The 21,069-nt window shown below is 37.1% G+C and overlaps 1 protein-coding gene across 1 annotated transcript; it reads left to right on the forward strand.

The window, feature by feature from the left end:
* The first annotated feature begins 151 nt into the window (after positions 1–151).
* On the forward strand, positions 152–19,457 carry LOC310725508 (V-set domain-containing T-cell activation inhibitor 1-like). The gene is made up of 4 exons (XM_083540522.1): positions 152–459; positions 7,513–7,863; positions 8,552–8,842; positions 17,381–19,457. The coding sequence occupies exons 1-4, from the start codon at positions 414–416 to the stop codon at positions 17,557–17,559; spliced, it is 867 nt and encodes a 288-aa protein (XP_083396648.1). The 5' UTR covers positions 152–413; the 3' UTR covers positions 17,560–19,457.
* Positions 19,458–21,069: the final 1,612 nt, after the last annotated feature.

The following is a 21,069-nucleotide window of genomic DNA, read 5'->3' on the forward strand; positions in this document are numbered from 1 at the left end:
AGAATATTTACAAAAAATAAGTAGTTTTGACTAAAAGGAAAATGTAATTGAACTTATTAATATAACAGATACATACAGGTGTAAGTGTCTGTGTTGCACACACTAAATTACAAAAAAAAAGGTGGCAGGTTTGTTGAATGCTCTCCAGTAGGTGGGGCAGTTTGTAGGGGTATAAGACGGGGTTAAATTCGGGAGTGATTTCAGGTTCAGAAATCGGCTCGATTGTGGTTGTATTTGGTGCATTCAGTGAGGAAGTGTGCAGCCACGTGTGGGACATACGAGAGATACTCTTTCCAAAATCTCACTGTTTTGGTAAACACCTAAACAGGATCAGGCTCAGACTGGATCACTGTAAACTGTGATTAGGCGCTGATGATTCCAGCCAGGTCGAATTAAACAATGCTGCTGCAGAGATGGACTGCTTCATACTTCTCCTTTCCTCTCTCACAATCTGTGCAGGTAATCAAGTTTCCACTTCAGCTCTTTAAAACTTACCTACAATGTACATGCATACTTGTCGTTTGATATAAAATAGAGTTATAAATAAATTAGTTTTTCTTTTTAAAAGGAGTTATAGATAAAATAGATAAGTTATAACATCATAACATGAGTCTTATAGGATACTTAGTTAAAGGTTAGTTCAAATAAATACTATGAACCAGCACTGGCTCTATTGGAAACTCCTAACTAGAGCTTGGTTAGAGATCAGAGATGTTGGTCCCATCTATGTGATGTAATTTTAATAATAATTTTTTTTTTTTTTAAACAATCAGGCAAACTATATTGCATGCACAATTAAACGCAAAATATTGTGATATTTTTTGTTTTGTTTACTGTCCAAAATTGTAAAGCTTTACTGAAAAATTATGACTTCATTACACTTTCAAAATGATCTAAATCCACTTCATTTATGTCAATCTACAAATCTAAATGCACTTGCTAGAAGCAAAGTGTTATGTGTATTATTATTTAGTAGGTGATGTAATTGCGGCCAGGGAGTGCTTTAAGCTGCAGTGTGAGTTGAGATGGTGAGAGGAAGCTCTCCATTGATTCAGTATGAATTTTTTTAAACACAGTCAGTGAAATGTGTAAATCTATTTTACTTATCAAAAATGTTAAAAGACAGATTCTTAGTGGTGGTAGACGGTGGTGGTTGACAAAGACAGATCACACTACAGGCAAACATCAAATCAAATTGCAGTCTGTTTGACGATTTTCACTTTTTTTTCTTCTGTTTACTGGCGGATTTATAAACTGATCTCCAGTGTGCGAAAAATCCTAATTTAAAAGTTCAATCATAAATGACAAAGATGAATACTGTGATAAGAATTTTTTTAGCAATGCCAGGCAACATTAGAATGTTCACTTTTTCAAACCGGACCTAAAAAAGGCGGAAATGTACTGTTGGGCAAACATTAGAATTAGTTCTCCATAAGATACTGTGATTATCCAGTCATTACAGTTGCACTTACTTCCTCTTTTACACTCATCCAGATAAGTACAGGTTTCTTTTGCGTATTTATTTTTGTTTCCACATGCTCGTTCTTTTATTTAGGGTGAAAACCACATATAATGTGCTGATTGGTAACAATTTCTAAAACCAAAATAATGAATTTGCCTATTCTTTAGATCAACCTAACCCCATAAACTGGACATCTGATGTGAGATTTTGACTAAATGTACAGGCGAATGTGCATTGTAGTGCAATTTTTATTGTTTTTTGGTAATAAATAAAACAGTGTTGAACAGTAATGAAGTAAATGGTTACTGTCCTTAAGTAGCTTTTTTCTGTATCTGTACTTTACTGAAGTAAAGTACACTTTAACTTCAGGACACTTTTAAGGAGACTTTGACTTAACTACATTTTAAAGTCAAATATCTTACTCTTTGCTCCACTACATTTTGGAAATCGGTCGTTCTTTTTTATTAATGAGTGGATAAAGACTTAACTGGTCAAGCACGCAGCAAACCACCACTCACTTGTTTTGATTGGCGCTTGGTGGTATCTACTCATCACCAACATACAGTTCAGCGTCATTTCAACAGCAAGCAGAACATTTACAGATTAAGTTTTGGGCTCATGATCATTTTCATAAATATCAGTTTTTGACTTATTAATATCATTCTATTAATAGATTGTTGTGCTTAGAGTCTTTTCACAGAAACTGAGTTGATAAAACAAAGTCACGTGACAAAAATGATAATAGGAACCTTTTTAGCCGTAATAAATCATCGTACATTTTTTACCCAGGTGAAAGTTTCAAGAAAGCATTTTTGCTGGAGTAATATTTTACCGTGTGCATCTCGACTTTAACTCAAGTACATGGTTTGTGTACTTTGTCCATCACTGTAAACATCACAGCTAAGTTAAAAAATGTTGATATTCTTGTTTAGATTATATCATTTGTAAGGGGATTTGTTCGTAAGGCTGCAGGCAGTGAATAGCACAAACTCGTGTTTGCTTACAGCTTGAATATGAAACATTATAATTTATAAAATATGAGACATTTCCTGTAAAAAAAAATAAATGTACAAAAGAATCTACAAAACATATATTCTGGATTATTTGCATCTACATTGTCAAGGGACTCAAATAAGATCAACAAAATTAAACTATTTTTATTGTTGTGTTTGCTATCACGTGTTGTAAAGTTTGCTGTTTTTAATGAAGTTTGCTGAAATAAACCCTACGAGTTGGCACAGGGGTTACCATCCTGCAGTTGTTTTTTTCAAACAGAAAATGTTTTGTTTCACAGTTCGCTGCTTTTATGGTTACTGTTATGTGGAAACACTTGTGACTCCTTACATTGCCTGAAACTGTTCTGCGATGAAATCACTCTCCTGCTTTGTAGAGCATGTTCAAGGACCTGTTCTAGCACTATTTTAGCTATTAACAGACTCTTTTCACTAAAAGAACACAACATACCATTTCCTTTGAGTCAGTCAGTCATCCATTTTTTTTTCAATATAAACAAGCCCAAGTAGTTCCTTCAAAACCAAAAAAGCCCCTCTCTTCTTATGACTTCTACAAATTCTGCAGCACTTACACAAGATTTTACATGTAAGAATAAAAATGATACTGATTGCTATTTTGCAACCAGTTTATTTTCAATCAAAATTAAATTCATGTTTGGAGGATCTGGTTTTGCAAAAATGATTGTACATTCTATTCAGCGATTAAGTGTGACATTTCTTGCCTGTAGAAATAACAAGCTCATGGAGTCATGATCATAAAGAAGCATGCCCTAGAGGTATTCATCTTTTCATTTCCATTGATTTAGAGGCAAATCAGGGCTTGCTTAGCATTCTGATCTACCGTATTTTTCGGACTATAAGCCGCTACTTTTTTCCCACGTTTTGAACCCCGCAGCTTAAACAACGAAGCAGCTAATATATGGATTTTTCCTGGGTTTTTCCTGGTTTCACAAACTTCAAGCCAAAAACCTGAGCGACATAACATTATACCAATGAAATTTCCGAACGGAAACGAGAAAACGCACCTCACCTGTGTTCTGAGCTGCACCGCGTCGGGAGAAAAACTTCCACCGGTGGCGCACGACGATGACAAAAGATAAACTCCCCAGAGAAATACAGTAATACCTTGACCTACGAGTTTAATTCGTTCCGTGGACGAGCTCGTATCTCAATTTGCTTGCACATCAAATCAGTTTTCCATATTGAAAATACTGAAAATGGCATTAATCCGTTCCAACCCTCAAAATGACACCCCGTTTTTATGTTTCATGTTATTAAATTGGAAAATACATTTCTAAATTACAAATCTTGTATAAAAACATAATAAAAAGAGTACGCAAAGATATAATAAGGTTTTATTCAGTGTATTTTCCTTGGAGATGAGACGACTTGAGGTAACGTAAACTTTAAAAATTTTTACTTTTTCTTCTTTGCTTATATTAATTTTCGTCACAATCTTCGCTTTCTGGCTGCGCTTCGCCATCTAGCAGCGGCGTCTCGAGCTCGTACCTCATTTTTTTGCTCGTGTAACAAAGCAAAAAAATTAACCGAGTGACCGCTCGTACCTCGGAAAACTCGTACATTAATGCATTCGTAGGTCAAGGTACCACTGTAGTTGTGACGGGAAAGAGGAAAACAGTGAACAATGACTTACTTGGTAGGTTTCCAGGTTTCCAAAACTTGTGCTTTTTTTTTTTTTCTTGGCAACAGCGTTATGGGTTAGTCATAGAAACTTAGAACTGAGCATCAGAAAATAAAAAGGACATAATCCTCAGTCTTACACACACGCAGTAATACCGGGAGAATGCAGTGGCAGGCTATTCCCAAAATACCGCTATGCTCCTAATAGAAGCGCAACATATTGCATTTAGTGTCTTTCGTTAAAACCTGTGTAAAGTTAATTAGTTTCAGTGTAGACACCTGCGGCTTATAGACAGGTGCGGCTTATTTATGTTAAAAATAAAAATCTTTGTCAAATTCAGTGGGTGCAGCTTATATAAGGGTGCGCTTTATAGTCCGGATATTACGGTATATAAAAATGGGGGTTCACACCTGAACCACATGACCTTGGTGTTTCTATTTATTGATTGTACTTCAGTAAATCTCAGGCAATCCTTTATTTACTTATGTTTTATTTTTATTATATGTAACACTGTGAATATATTTCCTCATAAAAGCAAATGAATAGCTGAATTACCCATAGGGCTTTTTCATTATGTTTGACTCCATGAGCTTATTATTTAAACGTTTAAAGAAATTAGTATAATAGAAGCTGGAATTGTTCTCTAAAACTCAGCTCCTGTTATGCACCTGGTGTATATGTAGGCTGAAATACACCAGGTGTATTTCTGTTGTTACAGACCTTCTCACACCCGAATAACTATTACCATTAATGTTGACGAGTGCAACATGGCGTCCCTCAAAGTTCTGGCTGGTAGCTGTAGGCGGCCTGGAAGGAAGAGAGTCCTGTGGTGGCGGTTGGTAGAGATTTACAGGCATACTCCACCCAAATTAGTTCAGAAGCCCATAATGAGGCATCTGAGGCATAGAGGGTGTGAAGGCCGGTTTCAAATTAAGTCATGTCCAGATGCTTTTATTGTCATTCTAACCATATGTAGCTGACGCAGTAAACAGTAAAATTAGATATTTCTCTGGAACCCTGGTGCTACATAAAACAACATAGAGCTACTTAGTACAAACAGTGCAGACAAAAGACAGAACAGACAACAAAAGACAGTGTAGGACAGACACACAAAACACAAAATAGCATCACCAGCAAACCTACTGTATAATGTGTTATACCGTACAATGTGCAAAAGAGAACTGTAAACAACAGTGTACTTAAACACTTAAACTTAACGTGAATGTAAATGTAAGCACAATGTAATAACAAAAGGTTGTGCTAAACAGTAACAGCAGCAATCATGTAGATGAAAACAACATGTAAACAGTTATAATTAGTTATAATAAAATAATAATATAAAATGGGTGGTGCTAAAGACATGAATGTGTGTGAATCGAAATGAGTATTGAGTGTGTGTTTGAGTTCAGATTTGTAGCAGCTCAGTAACACACAGTTGAGTATGAAATTGTGAGTTACAGTTCCAATTAAGATCTGTGCGTTGAGGAGCCTGAATGCTTCTGAACCTCTTTCCTGATGGCAGAGGGGTGAAGAGTGTGTGTGTGAGGGTTGTGTGGTGTCGTCCACAATGCAGTTAACTTTGCAGATGCAGCGTGTGGTGTAAATGTTTGTGATAAAGGGGAGAGAGGCTGTTCTCACTATCCTCTATAGATTCCTGTGATCCAAGATGGTGCACTACCCAAACCAGGCAGTGCTGCAGCTGTTTAGGATGCTCTAAATGGTCCCTCTGTAGAATATGGTTAGGATGGGCGGAAGGAGATGGGCTTTAATCATGATGTAGGGATGTTGCTTTCTTGGTGATAGAGTTTGTGATGACTGCCAGATGATTACCAAGGAATTTGATGCTTTTGATGCTCTCCACAGAGGATCCAACAATGAACAGTGGGGAATGTCCATTCCGAGCTTGCTTGAAGTCAACAACCATCTCTTTTATTTTGTGAACGTTCAGAGACGGGTTTTTGGCTTTACACCAGGCTGTTAAATGTTGCGCCTCCTCTCTGTATGCTGACTCGTCATTCTTGCTGATGAGACCTACCCACAGTTTCAGCAGAAATTCTTTGGTTATGCAAACCAATTGTTGCAGCAGCTGTCTAGACAGCAGCGGTCTCAGACAATCTTGGCAGTGAAGATGATGTAAAGAAGGCGGTGTCATTGGTGAACTTGATGATCGGTTCAAGCTGTGAATTGCACACAGCTTTGAGTGGCCCCAGTGCTAAGTGTGGTGGTGCTGGATATGCTGTTCCTGATCTGGACTGAGGTCTCACAGTCAGAAAGTCCAGGATCCAGTTTCAGAGGGAGGTGTTTAGGCCCAGTAGCTCAATCAGGTGCTGATGGATGATTGTGTTGAATGCTAAACTGAAGTCTATGAACACAATTTTTACATATACTGAACAAAATTATAAACGCAACACTTTTGTTTTTGCCTCTATTTTTTTAACTGAACTCAAAGATCTAAGATTTTTTCTATGTACACAAAAGGCATATTTCCCTCAAATATTGTTCACAAATCTGTCTAAATCTGTGTTAGTGAGCACTTCTCATTTGCTGAGTTAATCCATCCACCTCACAGGTGTGGCAGATGAAGATGCTGATTAGACAGCATGACTATTGCACAGGTATGCCTTAGGCTGGCCACTATAAAAGGTCACTCTAAAATGTGCAGTTTTGGAGGGAGGGTGCAATTGGCATGAATTAAATGTTCATTGCTCTACCACAAGCCATCTCCAAAGGCGTTTCAGAGAATTTGGCAGTACATCCAACCGGCCTTACAACCGCAGACCATGTGTAACCACACCAGCCCAGGACCTCCACATCCAGCATCTTCACCGCCAATATTTTCTGAGAGCGCTGCTGTAACCAAAGAATTTCTGCTCAAACTGCACAAAAGCAATAGAGGGCTTTAAGCAGAACCTTGAGGGACACCACATTTTTTTGCACTTTTCAGGCATTAATGCTAATGGTTACCAGGTTGTAGAAACTGTGATCTAAACCACATCAGACATTCAAGGTTGCATTTTTTGTTTAATCACCTTCAAGAGACAGAGAGAAAAACAGAGGTTATTAAAGGCATGAATGTTTATAGCTGTTTTAAAGGTAATTGAGAACAGGAATGTACTTGGTTTGGGTATATTATATGTAATTGTAAATGGATATAAAGCATGATGTATCATTTATTACTGAATTGAAAGTTTGCTGTGGTGAAGAGGAATTAGACACTTGTTGAAATCCACTCCAGGGTGGGTAGAGCATCTCTACTTCATCACACCACTGTGTCAAGGATGATTTTCCTATCATACCCCAAAGTGTTTTATTCCTTAATTCAGGTACATGTAGTGATTGCTGATCCAAGAAACAATGGAGGAAATTAATTATTTAACATGTCCCTTTGTCCGCAGGCTTTGAAGTGATTGCACCGGCAGATCGTGTATTAGTGATCCGAGGACAGCCGGCCATCCTGGGCTGTCAGTTTACCCCTGACTCCAAATCTGACCTCTCGCCTCTGGTCATCACATGGCAGCGGGAGGAAAATGCCGAAGTCATCCACAGCTTCTATTACCAAAAACATCAGTTTGATTTTCAGAGCCCGTATTACCGTAACCGCACAACACTGTTTGTGTCAGAGCTGCACAAAGGCAATGCGACACTCAGGATTGAGCCGGTGGAGCCAAGAGACACGGGGGGTTACCAGTGCATCGTGAGCAACACCAAGGGCACAGACAAGGCAAGCATGCGGCTGGAATATGGAGGTATGAAGCGCTTAGTAAATAAGAACATACATGCTTCTAACAGAGATCAATGATTCTGAATATTTTTGATCAAATTAGTTTGTTTTAGGTTGCACTCAAATCTTTTCACTTCATTCGCTCACTTTTTCTAAATTTGGAAAAAGTTTAGACAACCGGAAATAGATCCCCCAGCTCCTGTCCCTGTCCCTGTGACCCCCACCGTCATACATGAGGCATAATAAAATTTTCTCCCTTTTTACTCCTGTTTAATCCACCAGGAATTTTTCAGTGTCGGAATGTTTGTACAATAAATTGTATGAAAACTACGCTAATTTAGCATGGAGTGTAGTGTAGATATTTCATAGAAATATCTAAAAGATAAATCACTTCCTTTAGCAAAGCATGAAAGCAGGAAATTAGATTAGTTTTTTGCCATAATCATATACTGTAAGTGTACAAATTGTGGACATTTGGAAACTAATTGTTCCAGTGGGGGCATAAATAAGACAGTATTAAGTAAGCAGACACCATATTTATTAATTCGATTTTGAAATGTATTTCCTTGTAGTGAATTATTTATATCGAAGGAGAATTTATCTGAATGTTTTTGCAAATTATGAAGTACTTTGGTATGAGTAAATACTATCTTTGCATTATCTGTTCCACATCGCTAACACAGTACGTGTGTGTCTGCGGGTGTTTATATTAGCTTTTTACACAGAGCCGAGGCTCAGCATAAGCAGGACTGGATCCACTATCAAGCTGCTCTATGAGGCTGAGGGGTTCCCAAAACCGGAGGTCAAGTGGTTTGGAGAAAACGGAGAGGTCCTTAGTGACCACACCCAGTTCAGCGAGGAGTTAGATGGAGTGGGAAGAACTGTAGGACTGTATCATGTGAAGAGCAGTTACATGTCTTCAAATTCTTCTCTGAACGTCACTTTCACATTAAAGAACCAGCTCCTCAATCAGAATCTGCTTAGACCCGTCAGCATCGTATATGGTAATTAACCCTAATGTAAAAAAGATTTTACAAAGTGTGTGTGGATGTTCTGAGGTGGTCAGGAGAAAGCTCTGGGTATAAAGTAGAGCTGCAACAACCAATCAATAAAATCAATAACAATTTATAATACAATTTATTGGCAAGGAATGTCGTTATCGATTAGTTGGGCTGCTCAAGTTACGGGTTAGCGTGACGGCAAGATAACACAGCCGCTTGGGAGCATTTTATATTAAACGCAAGGCAATGAGAGCATTTTATATTAAAGACCTGTAAAACCTGCAAGTTATCTAAAGCTGAACTTGTGTGGCATGGAAAAACCACAGGAGCACATAAAAAAAAATAAAAATACTGGTGTCATGGATGAAGGCAAAACATCAACACGGTAAGCAAAAACTCTATCCTCATCATGTGACAATGGCATAGTATATTGAAGCTCTATTGAGACACCAATGCATATTTATTTATTTGTTTATTTATTTATTGTTTAAGCCTGTTAGCTTACTGCGTTTCTCCGTTCTATTCTTTTTTTATAGCATTTGCAGTTAAATTTACTATACATTCAAATGCTTCTTTTCAATGTTTGTATATTTAATGTATGCATATATCTTTTAAATATTATACAAAATGAAATTAATTATATATTCTTGATGTGTATATCTTTACAACTGAACAAAATGTCTTCGCATTTCTTCAAACAATAACTGTCAAAATAATGTTATATTTTATATAGATTTTTTAACCATGGTTGTCAACTTGCCATCTATAAAATTGTCAGGCGCAAAGAACGTAGTGGAACCGAAGTGAATTCAACAAAGGCCTTTTAATGAGAAACAAAAAGGGCAAGGCAGAAAGCATGAAAAATAGCACCAAACTAGGGTAAACTGAACCAGGTGAAAACTGTGGCAGAGTGAGAGCAAATAACACACAGAATCTTGCATGCTAAGAGAAACCAAACGGAGTGGCTTGGGTAGTCCGAAATGTTCATAAGCCTAAGCTGTAGAACGGACAAATGAGCTTGTGGATAAACTGGGGGTATTATAGTGTGGTGACTGATTTGAACCAGGTGTGGATGATTAGTAGGTAGGTGAGCTGCTTGGAGTGATTGGAGGGTTTGGCGAGGGTGTGGCTGGTGGATCCCTGACAAAAATACAATACAAATGTTGATTTATATAAATTTCTGCACCTTTCGTACTCAAATGCTTTTTTGTTTTTTGTTTTTTACAGAAAGAAACATCCCAGCATGAGTGAATTTGTTTAAAGGAGAAATCCGCCATGCACACAGCAAGCAGCAACTATAAGCATTAAATGTGTACATCGGTCTCAGAGTGACCGATCAGGGTGATGAAAAAATATGAAATTCTGATTAGAGGATTCTTAGATAATATCGCATAGCCACGTGACGGATATCTAGAACTGTACACAAAGGTTTATCATGTCTGATTTTTAAAAGGTCAGGTATTTTTTATTCTACATAATCCTAAAGTCAGTCAGTCAAAAAAATAAAAATAAAACCAGAGAACCAGATTAGTGTTTTTTCCCTCCAGATTGATTCATTTTGAACTCCTACAACCTACATCTTGCTTTTTGACATGCATTTTTACATTACAAAACTTGTGCTTAAATTATTCGAGCCCTCACCCTATTTTAATTATTTACCTTACTGCTGAAGTCTAATATGCAGTAAATGTTTAAATACTTGAATTGACTATTGTGCCAAAACGGCTAGAAATTAGAGTATTAAAGTATTTGGAAAATCTTGAGGAGAGAAAAAATTAAGTAAAGTTTTTTTTGCATTAATGTTCTGAGGTGACAATTTTAGGTAACAGAGTTCAATGTTAGCACACACACATACCCGCAATGATCATACGCTTGACAATCATTTAAATACATTCCAGTGCCTGTCTGAACAGGAGACTCTTCTGATCGTTTTCATGATAACGGAAGAGTACAGCACATAGGAACACACCGATGTTAATACTGTGAAATACAGTATGCATTTCCTTCAATGAACTAAACTATAACCATGCACACATCCAGAAATGTTTTAGCACTTCTAGGCTGGACAATTAGATTTTTCCACATATTTTTGCAGATGCTCAGGTGTGAAATGGCTTTGGCATGAATGGGACAATCGATAGCCAACAATAAATCAATCCTGCTTTGTTAGCTAAAAATAATGCTAGCTGTGAGTTTTGTAACACTTATCAAGAGTTACAAGGAACTTTGCACAATAAAGGCCAAACCGTCTTTGATTTTGCTCTGATAAGGCTTGAAATATGTGGGTTTTATTGTGCTCGTTCCTTTATTTGACCTTCTCAGTAAGTACACTTTCTTTTTTTTCTGGCTTTGCTGTAACATCAGAATATTTTGCTAGTGTTGCAATAAACAACATGAAGAGACTACATTTAACCTGGCAACCATCTGGTTAGCATGTGTAGTAGCTGGCACAGTAAAAAAGCAATAAAGCTGTTTAAAACTAATAACAGGACATCAAAAGTCTCTCCGGTTGACACTGCAGTGCGTGTTTTTGATCTTGGGTAATTGGAAGGAAGGCCTTCTTTAGACTTCTGAAGCTAATAAAGTATTTGATCAACCTTTAAAATGACCACAGGAGCTCAGATAAGACAGAAATGATGACGCATATGTATGTGTTCCTTCGGGGGAATTGAGACACCAGAGGAAGGACTCATTCAAACATGTCGTTCTTGGATATGTTTTACATAGTTAAGGTGTGTATATTAATGCAATCCTGTGTGTTTCTGAGTAAATTTGTGTGCATATGTAGGCGAGGAGAAACTGAATTTCAAAAGAAAGGAAGTAAAATATCATATCCACTGATCTTGTAATGAGTAAAATGTGCACTGTAAAATGCCAGTTTAGACTTTTTATAACAGGTTTTATATTTCTTAAAACATTGCTATTGGGTATCCCAGGATGTTTTTTTGTTTTAAAGAAATGTATATACGCCCAACATTGAGGCTCTCGGCTGTTCCCACCCAGTCTAACGTCTTTCAAACCAAATCAAGCAAGTCCTTAAGTATTCCTGACCATTCTTACCCAGCCCTTAAACAGTTTTATCCACACACACACACACACACACACACACACACACACACACACACACACACACACACACACACACACACACACACACAAACACACACTCCCACTGAGCCCCAAAAGAATCCTGACTACTTCAACTGCGCCTCAAAGTAATCCTGGCTACTTCCAGCCCAGGCTGTTTTTTCAACCTGATTAAAAAAGAGGAGTAATTAATTACATTTTGTAGTTGTTTGTTTTACATAAGATATTTAAAGGCAGTAAAAAAAAAAACAAGGACTGTCACACTCCACTTCCTGACTCAACAATCAGAATAAATCACAAAGCTAAAATATCATTTTGGAATCAAATACCCTTATATCTTACATGTCTTTATAGCAATATTATAACAGGCATGAATAGCAGGTGTGATGCAGAAACACACCCTGGATAAGACTGCACACTATGAATCAACTGCTGATTTAGCTGTCTAAACTACTAGATGGGAATTGTTGTGTAAGCTCCATGCTGTTTAATCCTGCTGTTTGCACAATGCTGAACCCGTTAGATTTTCTTGCTTATTAGCAGCATATGATGTAGCTGTGAGACATTAAACATTCGCTGATTCGCTTGCTGGCGTTTCTCATTATTGCTGAAAGAACAGAAATTTGGTTTGCCGTCAACACTAAGCGCATTTAAAGAATCTCAGCATACATTTCTGGCTGTTTAATCTCAATGTCCGTGTCAGTGTGCCTTTCATTTATCTCTATGTAAGATTTAGCTGCTTTGTGTAAACTAATTTGTCAACGTAAGTCCTTAGTTTACATTGTAAGAAACAAAACAAAAAATCTAAGAATTTATGCTCCCTTGCTTAAATGTTCATGCCCTTTGTCAGACTGCATGCTTGAAAGATGTAAAGAATGGCCCATGGAAGGAAAAATACTGGGAATGTTATTTCCCAATGTTACTGGGAAAGTGGCTGCATTCCACTTTTAACAAGTTGTAGGCAGTGTCTAAAGTCTGTGGTCAGACTTTGCATAAGTAGTGCAATCTTTTTTAGATGTTTGCTTGGACACCTTCTGATTTAGTGTTTTTTCTTTATTTTTCTTTATTTTCCTTTACCTTACCACAGGCTTGCTTATCAGGGAAAGATGCACCTAATTCACTTATATAAAAATGTTTTGTTATATAATTCTTACGTTCTGTAAAGCTGCTTTGAGACATTGTCCAGTGTATAAAAAGCTATCGAAATAAACTTATATAATAATAATAAACATATTTTTAGCATTGTACATTAATACTAAAGACATCCAAACTATGAAAGAACAGGAATGAAATTATATACTAAACAAAAATGTGTTAAACAACATAGAATATGTTTAATATTTAAAATTGTTCAGAGCTTTTGCTTTGATTACAGCGTTGCACACTCTTCGAATTCTCTCAGTTATAGAAATAAGTCAAGTCAAGTCAAGTCAAGTTTATTTGTATAGCGCTTTTCACAACAGACATTGTCTCAAAGCAGCTTTACAGAAAACAACAGTGAAGGTGAATGGTGTGCGTTTGTCCCTGATGAGCAGCCGTGGCGACAGTGGCAAGGAAAAACTCCCTTAGATGATATGAGGAAGAAACCTTGAGAGGAACCAGACTCAAAGGGGAACCCATCCTCATATGGGTGACATAAATAAATAAACTTGTATAATAATGATAAACATATTTTTAGCATTGTACATTAAAACTAAAGACATCCAAACTATGAAAGAACAGGAATTAAATTATATACTAAACAAAAATGTGTTAAACAACACAGAATATGTTTAATATTTACAAACTAGTTTGTGAATCTGATGAGAGAATCAAGAGTCCAGACTAAATTCAGATAAGAAATTAAATAATACATGCTTGTTCTTGTCTTGGTCTGGTTGGCTCCAATTGTTTGATAATAAGGCTTCGATGCACCTAATTTAAACCAGATTCCAGGTGTTATCCAAAAATGTGTAATACCTACAGTGAAATGTAGAATGAAACCAGAACTTTGTCAAGCATTAGTGTGTGCTTCTGCGTGTGTCTCATAGCAGTCCAGATTGATGTTTTTCCATTACTCCAAACACATTTCCTTACTGGCACAGCTCTGGTGTTACTTAAATCTCTTGAAATTATTTTATGTAGATTTGGAAAAGCTACATGCTACATGGGGAATCCTGTCAGAAACTGAAGCGGGAATAGTTTCATACTGTTCTGCACTGTTTTCAGAGTTGAGTTATGCAAATCGGAAGTTGTACTGAATCAAAACTGTGTGATTTCATGAAATCTCACCTTGATTATAGCAATGTTCTCAATCACTACTTTCTCACACACACATCCTGTACACACATTCTTTCAGGTTCAGGGAGAGCATCTTCCAAAAATATAAAGACACTTGTGTCTTGTTATTGCAACATGCTGCTATTTTCCTAAACACACTGTTAATTAAAGTCTGAGGAATTGTTTACCTGCCATGTTGCAGGTTACAGCAAAACACACACAGAGTGTAGCTGTGAATGCAACATTCTTCTGAGGCTGTGGTTTAAGGAAATTCTGTGTATTCTTGCCTGTCAGTCTATATGGGAGTCTGTGGGGTCTCTGTAATAATCTTATATTTATTTAATTGCAAAATTTTGTAGAAAATACATAAAATCTAGTATATTTAAGATATCGCCACTTGCTAAGATGTCAGTTTTTTCAGTGTAATTCAGTTTTATTTGTATAGCGCTTGAAACAATAGACATCAGCGCAAAGCAGCTTTACAGAAATAAATAGATTACAAAAGTTGTAAATAGTTGTTGTGTTTGAATGTCAAGTCAAGTCAAGTCAAGTTTATTTGTATAGCGCTTTTCACAACAGACATTGTCTCAAAGCAGCTTTACAGAAAACAACAGTGAAGGTGAATGGTGTGCGTTTGTCCCTGATGAGCAGCCGTGGCGACAGTGGCAAGGAAAAACTCCCTTAGATGATATGAGGAAGAAACCTTGAGAGGAACCAGACTCAAAGGGGAACCCATCCTCATATGGGTGACATCAAAAGTTTGGTCATAAATCTTTCAACAATACAGAACAATTTGTGATCATCATAGATCCAGCATCAGCTTCTCCATGCCAGGGCCTTTAAACACTCGGCATCTACTTCTCCATGATCATCCATAGGTCCATAATCTTCACGAGGTGGGACGTGACTGGAGCTGGCCAAACCTCAGGAAGCCTCGGGATGGGGAGAGAAAGAGAAGCAGTGGAGAGGAATTAGCGTAGCTGCTGTTCATGATATTAACAGCACAAGTTGATAATGTGCATGTGATCAGATGTTCTGGAGCACAAGGTTGTGATGTGATGTGCGTGATGTGTGTTATGTGTAGGCTTTGCTAAAAAGATATGTTTTTAATCTACACTTAAACTGGGAGAGTGTATCTGAACCCCGAACACTGTCAGGAAGACTATTCCAGAGTTTAGGAGCTAAATGTGAAAATGCTCTACCGCCTTTAGTGGACTTTGCTATTCTAGGAACTACTAGAAGCCCAGAGTTTTGAGATCTCAGGGAGCGTGACGGATTGTAGCGTGTTAAGAGACTGGATAGATACATGGGAGCCAAACCATTTAGTGCTTTATAAGTGAGTAGCAGTAGTTTGTAGTCTATTCGAAACTTAATAGGAAGCCAATGTAGGGACGATAAGATTGGGGTTATATGATCGTATTTTCTTGACCTAGTAAGAACTCTTGCTGCGGCATTCTGAACTAACTGAAGCTTGTTTATTAATGATGCAGGACATCCACCTAGTAATGCATTACAGTAGTCTATTCTAGAGGTCATAAACGCATGGACGAGCTTCTCTGCATCAGATATAGATAACATATTTCTTAGCTTAGAAATATTTCTAAGGTGAAAGAAGGCTGTTTTTGTAACTTGATTGATGTGATTTTTAAAAGATAAGTTGCTGTCTAAAATAACTCCCAGGTCTTTTACCGTTGAACTAGTAGTTACAGAACAACCGTCTAAATGCAGGCTGAGATGCTGGAGCTTCTGTGTACTATTTTTTGGGCCGATGAGCAAAATCTCCGTTTTATCAGGATTTAATAGCAGAAAGTTATGGGTCATCCAATCTCTTATTTCTTCAACACACTCAGTTATGCGAGCTAATTGAGCTGTATCGCCTGGTTTGGATGAAATATATAGCTGGGTATCATCAGCATAACAATGGAAGCTAATTCCATGCCTTCTAATAATATTTCCTAATGGAAGCATGTATATTGTAAAAAGCAGGGGTCCCAGAACTGACCCTTGTGGCACGCCATAATTTACTAGCATTATCCTGGATAGCTCTCCATTTAAATCTACGAAATGGTAACGATTGGACAGGTAGGATTTAAACCAGCTTAATGCCTGTCCCTGAATACCGATGTAATTCTGTAAGCGATCGAGGAGAAGATCATGATCTATAGTGTCGAACGCAGCACTAAGATCTAGTAAAACTAATAGGGAGATGTAGCCTTGGTCTGAAGCTAAAAACAGGTCGTTAGTGATTTTAACTAGAGCAGTTTCTGTGCTATGATGGGGCCTAAAACCTGACTGAAACTCTTCAAAGATATTGTTCTCCTGCAAGTGGTTACATAACTGGGCAGCGACAATCTTTTCTAAAATCTTAGACATAAATGGGAGATTTGAAATTGGTCTGTAATTCGATAGCGTGTTTGGATCCAGATTAGGTTTTTTTTTTTTTTTTTTTTTTTTTTTTTTTTTTTTTTTTTTTTTTTGAGGGGCTTAATAACTGCTAACTTGAGGGATTTAGGGACATGACCTAACGATAGTGAGGAGTTAATAATATTTAAAAGAGGCTCACCAGCTGTATATAACACTTCCTTCAGTAGTTTAGTGGGAATTGGATCTAACTGACATGTTGTTGATTTAGCTTTCATAATAGCATCATACAGCTCTTCCTGTCCTATACATGTAAAACAGTGTAGTTGTGGGGTTGTAAGTACGATTGTGTCAGGAGATGCTGTCAGAATGTTAAATAAATCTCTGACAAATCTTCTCATATCCAACTGAGACCAAATTTCAGCTGCTGTACTAGCTAGGTTAGCTAGCCTGGTGCTAACGTTACCTCAGTGTGTAATATACTCGGGTTGTAGCTGCAGTTGCAGTGAGGGAGGTTTTTATATATGTTGGTGGAAAAAATGATGATTAATTTAGCTTGAAAATTACAGCTCTCGAAAGTTAATTGTTAATATCAAAACACAGGCCACCTGAGTAAAGGTTTAGTGAAACTGGTATAAAAAAACAAAAAGATAGAAGGTAGACAGGATGTTAGAGTGAGAACATCAGCTTTAAAGATGACCAAATCCAAAGCAAAAAATGGACAGAAACCAGTGCGAATGAACAAAGTGTTTAGAACGTACGCAAATTTAAGCCATGGCAAGACACACGCCTTCCTCTTGTAGCTAACATACTGTTTTTTTGTCTGTTTTTTAGGCAAAGAGGGTTGCCATGGTGAATCGAACACTACAGCCCTCGTCGTTGTTTGTGTGCTGTGCGCCCTGCTGCTTCTCTTTATAATCGCTCTGCTGATAAAGATAAAGAGAACGCGACGGCATGGCCCGAACGAGAACGGGATGAACGGGAACGGAACTCTCACACGTTTACATTATTAGCCAGAAAGGCTTTGGGTTTGTGATGCCATCAGATGAGTTTTATATGATGTTTTATACAATGTTCACCAAATACTATAAGGAGTACGCTTGTGCAAAGAATGCCAGCTCGTGTGTTGCGGTTAAAATAACACGTCCGATTAAAACAGTACATATCAAAGTAATGTATCATTTTACAGTTACAGCATTAAATAAACAAAACGACATGCTTCAGTTGTCACATGACCGAAACGCTCAAGAGCAACGTCGTCTAGCTGCACCTTTTATTTCACAAAGAGTGCAAAAGAAACACTACGATGATTAAAGCTGATTGGAATTTATGCTGTCATGATTTAAAGTAAATAAACCTTGTAAAACTAGTACAAACGGAAACAGGGTTCAGGAAGGCAGGCATGAGAAACTTGTGTCTGATTCAATAAAATTAAGAATGAACAGAATTAAATAAAAAGTGTCCATGGCCATGTTAGTTATACCTAAAGGTTTTACTTTAGGGAACGAGTCTCCAATGTCAGTCTTTTATAAGACACTTGAATAGCTTTATGCAGAGATGATGATGATGAATATGTTGGGAAATTATCATGGTGTAAGATGATAATTTACTGAGGAACACCTAGCTGTTGTTTGTATTGAGAAAGAGAGAACAAAAATTAAACAGACTTTACTCAAAGTATAGTCATAAATCAAAGCTTGTTTTTTCTTTTTTTTGTGGGAACCTTCAGACAGATCTGCTATTTTATTACATGAAATTGCTTTGAAACCCTTATCCACACACACACAAAGTCATTTCTGTTATGCACATTGAAACACGCAATGTTGGGTTTTGTGTAGTTTCAACTGTTACTCTACTTAGCTCAAAGAGATAACTTCTTAATGAACAACAGATTCAATCTTCCGTTACCCGAAACCAATGTTTTCTTTTCTCTAGGCTGGTCTTCTATTGTACGTGTAAATCAGCCTGTCCATGAAATGTACTGCAAGCATTAAACCATGCATGTGACACATTTTATAAAACATACACATTGTCTGGTGTTGGCCGAGGAAAATAATAAACTACATGGTGGTATAAGAAAGGGTTCTTTTGGCCCACTCTGAAATTAGTTATTATCTGATTATGGTTACATTTAAAGTTGTGAGAGGAGTCGGTTTCTCAAAGCTTCTACTGTCCTGGAATCTGTCCTGCGTATGTCACAAAAGTTACAGCTTCACCTTTAACACCGGAGGCTCCTTCCATCAACGTCTGCTTAATTGAAACGCCTTTGTATTTGATTGAATGTTTAAAATTGGTTTATGTGGAATGTCTGTAGAAACGTATAAAAAAGAGAATGTAATAAAGATGCGTGCATTACTATAAGAAGTCTGAGAGCTGCGGTTATGGGAAACGAATTATTAGTTTCCCATTTTAGGTGTGAGTTCAGAGCATTGAACGCACAGGTGGTTAGCGTTCTAAATAAATATGCTGCTTATACACTTTAACCATAGTAATATACAGTTTTAGTTTAATACAGACTGAGACAGCTATTGTAGACATTTCCTATTGACCTTTGAAAAATTATTAATAGAGACCTGAACTAGACACACTATCTATCTGTTTTGCTCTCTTTCTCTGTTTGTCTCTTTTAAACTAGGGTTGTGCATCTTCCAAGCTGTGGCCGATTTGCACCTCAATGTATATATACATTGATATACATAGATTCAGCCCTATTACAATGCAGTGATGTCCGATTTGGATTGGATTCAACACATTTGCGATTCAATGCAATACGGTGCAATGGAAGAAATATGATGCTATGCAATTCAATATGATACATATAGTCCACTTTTTTACTTTTTCAGATTATCAGTTTACTTACGTGTCTTCTGATTTCCAATGCATGGCCCTTTCATAAACAGGTCTTTGTAGTAGTTTGAATAAAATTTGATGTTCTTTACAAGTTCTGACTACAGGAAGATGCATCTCTACCTCTGCCATGATAATCTCTATATTACATGTGACTCTCAGGACATGCCTCTGTCTCTGTAGTGTTGTGATATGTCATAAGGTGATAATCCACGGCTATGTGTAAGCACTAACACCATTTTACTGCTCTCCGCTGCACCTTGGGCTGTTCTTCGCCTCCATATTTTGCGCTAACATCCTGTAACACTCACCTATAGCTTTTTACATATTAAACTGTACCTAATACCTGATTAATCTACTGCAGCTCATATTACAGCAAAAACAACAGCTATATATAGTGGTGTGAAAAAGTGTTTATCTTTTACCAAATACCCGCTAATCGACCTTTTTTTACCCCGATATACGTGGAGCGAGGCAAAGGATCTTCCCAGTCTCGCCTCAATATAACAATTTAGTGCGTGTATATTGTACATTTGCTCTTCGACCTTTTTGCCTTTCAACCGGTTTTAAGGAACGGATTAAGGTCGATAATTAGCGGGGTACCTCTCTCTCTCTCTCTCTCTCTCTCTCTCTCTCTCTCTCTCTATATATATATATATATATATATATATATATATATATATATATATATATATATATATATATATATATCTCGATGGAATTAGAAGCCAGTTGTTTTGCCTAAAATGTATATATATTTTGTGTAATTGTATTGATTTATTTTGTAACATTGTAATAACGCTACTTAATAAATCTATGAAATGAACTGTGACATAAGATGCAATTAATTACAGATGTGACCCATATCCCAGGCATCTTCAGCCATCTGCATTCTTAAATGAATCTGTGTGTGCATGTACGTGTGTGTGTGTGTGTGTGTGTGTGTGTGTGTGTGTGTGTGTGTGTGTGTGAGTGTAGACTGTGATTAAAAAGGCAGATATTTCCAAACAAAAATGCGATATCTTTCCTGGCAATGCCAGCTAATACAGAATATTAGAAACTCAATCTGGTTCCTTTTATGTATTTGTCATAAATCTGGCACTGACTGGTGAAACCAGATGAATGAACAAAGATTTGTTGGTTTCAGTTTAAAATGTATTATTTTTTCATTGACATGGTTTTATGCAATGCCTACAATGCTGTGCGAATACCTTCTGATAGCGATGCAGTGGACCACTTTAAGCTGACAGCATCTTGTAAATTGTAGAACATCTGGACTACTTCTGTGCTGGATTCCCTGTTGATGGGATGTTAATTGTCACTGAAAAATGAGTGAGAAGGAACATAGGTTTTTGTTAAACCTGCACATTATTGCTTATGTCTGAGATCATTGCAGCACATGTTCCCAAACTCCTAAATAGAATTGCTAAACACACGAGATATTCAGGTGTAAACGTATTTCATACGTTTCTGGATAGTTTTCTTTGAAACGCAGACTCATGATGTTTTAACTAGGAAATCAAATTATTGGCACATCCAATTGCATCAACATTCAACAGAATGCAATGATTTTTTAATCTAATAAACCCATATTTATTTTACAATAGAACATAGAAAACATCGAATCTTCTTCTTAAGGCTGCTCCCATTATGGGTCACCACAGCGGATCATCTCC

This window comes from Silurus aristotelis (assembly GCF_946808225.1).
Source record: "Silurus aristotelis genome assembly, chromosome: 4".
Classification (NCBI taxonomy): domain Eukaryota; kingdom Metazoa; phylum Chordata; class Actinopteri; order Siluriformes; family Siluridae; genus Silurus; species Silurus aristotelis.